Raw genomic sequence first — 610 nt, 5'->3', positions numbered from 1 at the left:
CCCCCACTGCCAGCTTGGGGGCCTTGGTGGCTTTCCCACCTGGGTGACGCGGCTCCAGCACAGCGGGCACTTGTGCCTCCCTCCCCCCTTGCTCAGCTCCAGGGCCGGCCGTGGCAGGGGGGCTGCCAGCTGGAAGCACTGCCCGGCTAGTCGCCCTCCGGCTTGGCAGGCAAAGGGGCGGGCCAACCTGGGGGGGGGTTGCAGGGGTGCCGGCCTCCAGGGTCACCTTGTGCGCCTCTCGCCCTAGGGCTCCTGCTTCCAGTCCTCGCGGAGGGAGAAGTACGGCAACGTCTTTAAGACGCACTTGCTGGGCCGGCCCCTGATCCGGGTCACCGGGGCGGAGAACGTGCGCAAGATCCTGATGGGCGAGCACCACCTGGTCAGCACGGAGTGGCCCCGCAGCACCCGCATGCTGCTGGGGCCCAACACCGTGGCCAACTCCATCGGGGACATCCACCGGCACAAGAGGAAGGTAAGTGCCTCCCCGCCCCCCGCGGCCGCGCGCCCCAGAGTCTCCCCGTTCCGTCGCTGGAGCGCGGCGGCGCCGAGCGTTGGGTCCGCGAACGGCGGCCCGAGCGTTCCACGCGCCGCGCTGCCGTTCCACGCGCCA

At 71.6% G+C, this 610-nt stretch overlaps 1 protein-coding gene across 1 annotated transcript in view; it reads left to right on the top strand.

The window, feature by feature from the left end:
• The first annotated feature begins 221 nt into the window (after positions 1 to 221).
• The window catches only part of LOC109304093 (cytochrome P450 26B1), a 26,717-nt gene continuing 26,328 nt past the window's right edge, over positions 222 to 610 (top strand). Inside the window, exon 1 of the mRNA XM_019526597.1 lies at positions 222 to 472. Coding sequence (XP_019382142.1) covers positions 362 to 472 — 111 coding nt within the window. The 5' untranslated portion in view covers positions 222 to 361. The remainder of the gene's footprint in view (positions 473 to 610) is intronic.

The sequence above is a fragment of the Gavialis gangeticus genome, unplaced genomic scaffold, assembly GCF_001723915.1.
Source record: "Gavialis gangeticus isolate Ggan-Ray unplaced genomic scaffold, GavGan_comp1, whole genome shotgun sequence".
NCBI classification, from domain to species: domain Eukaryota; kingdom Metazoa; phylum Chordata; order Crocodylia; family Gavialidae; genus Gavialis; species Gavialis gangeticus.
Note: the sequence above shows the minus strand (reverse complement) of the source record. Positions and strands in the feature narration are given on the sequence as shown.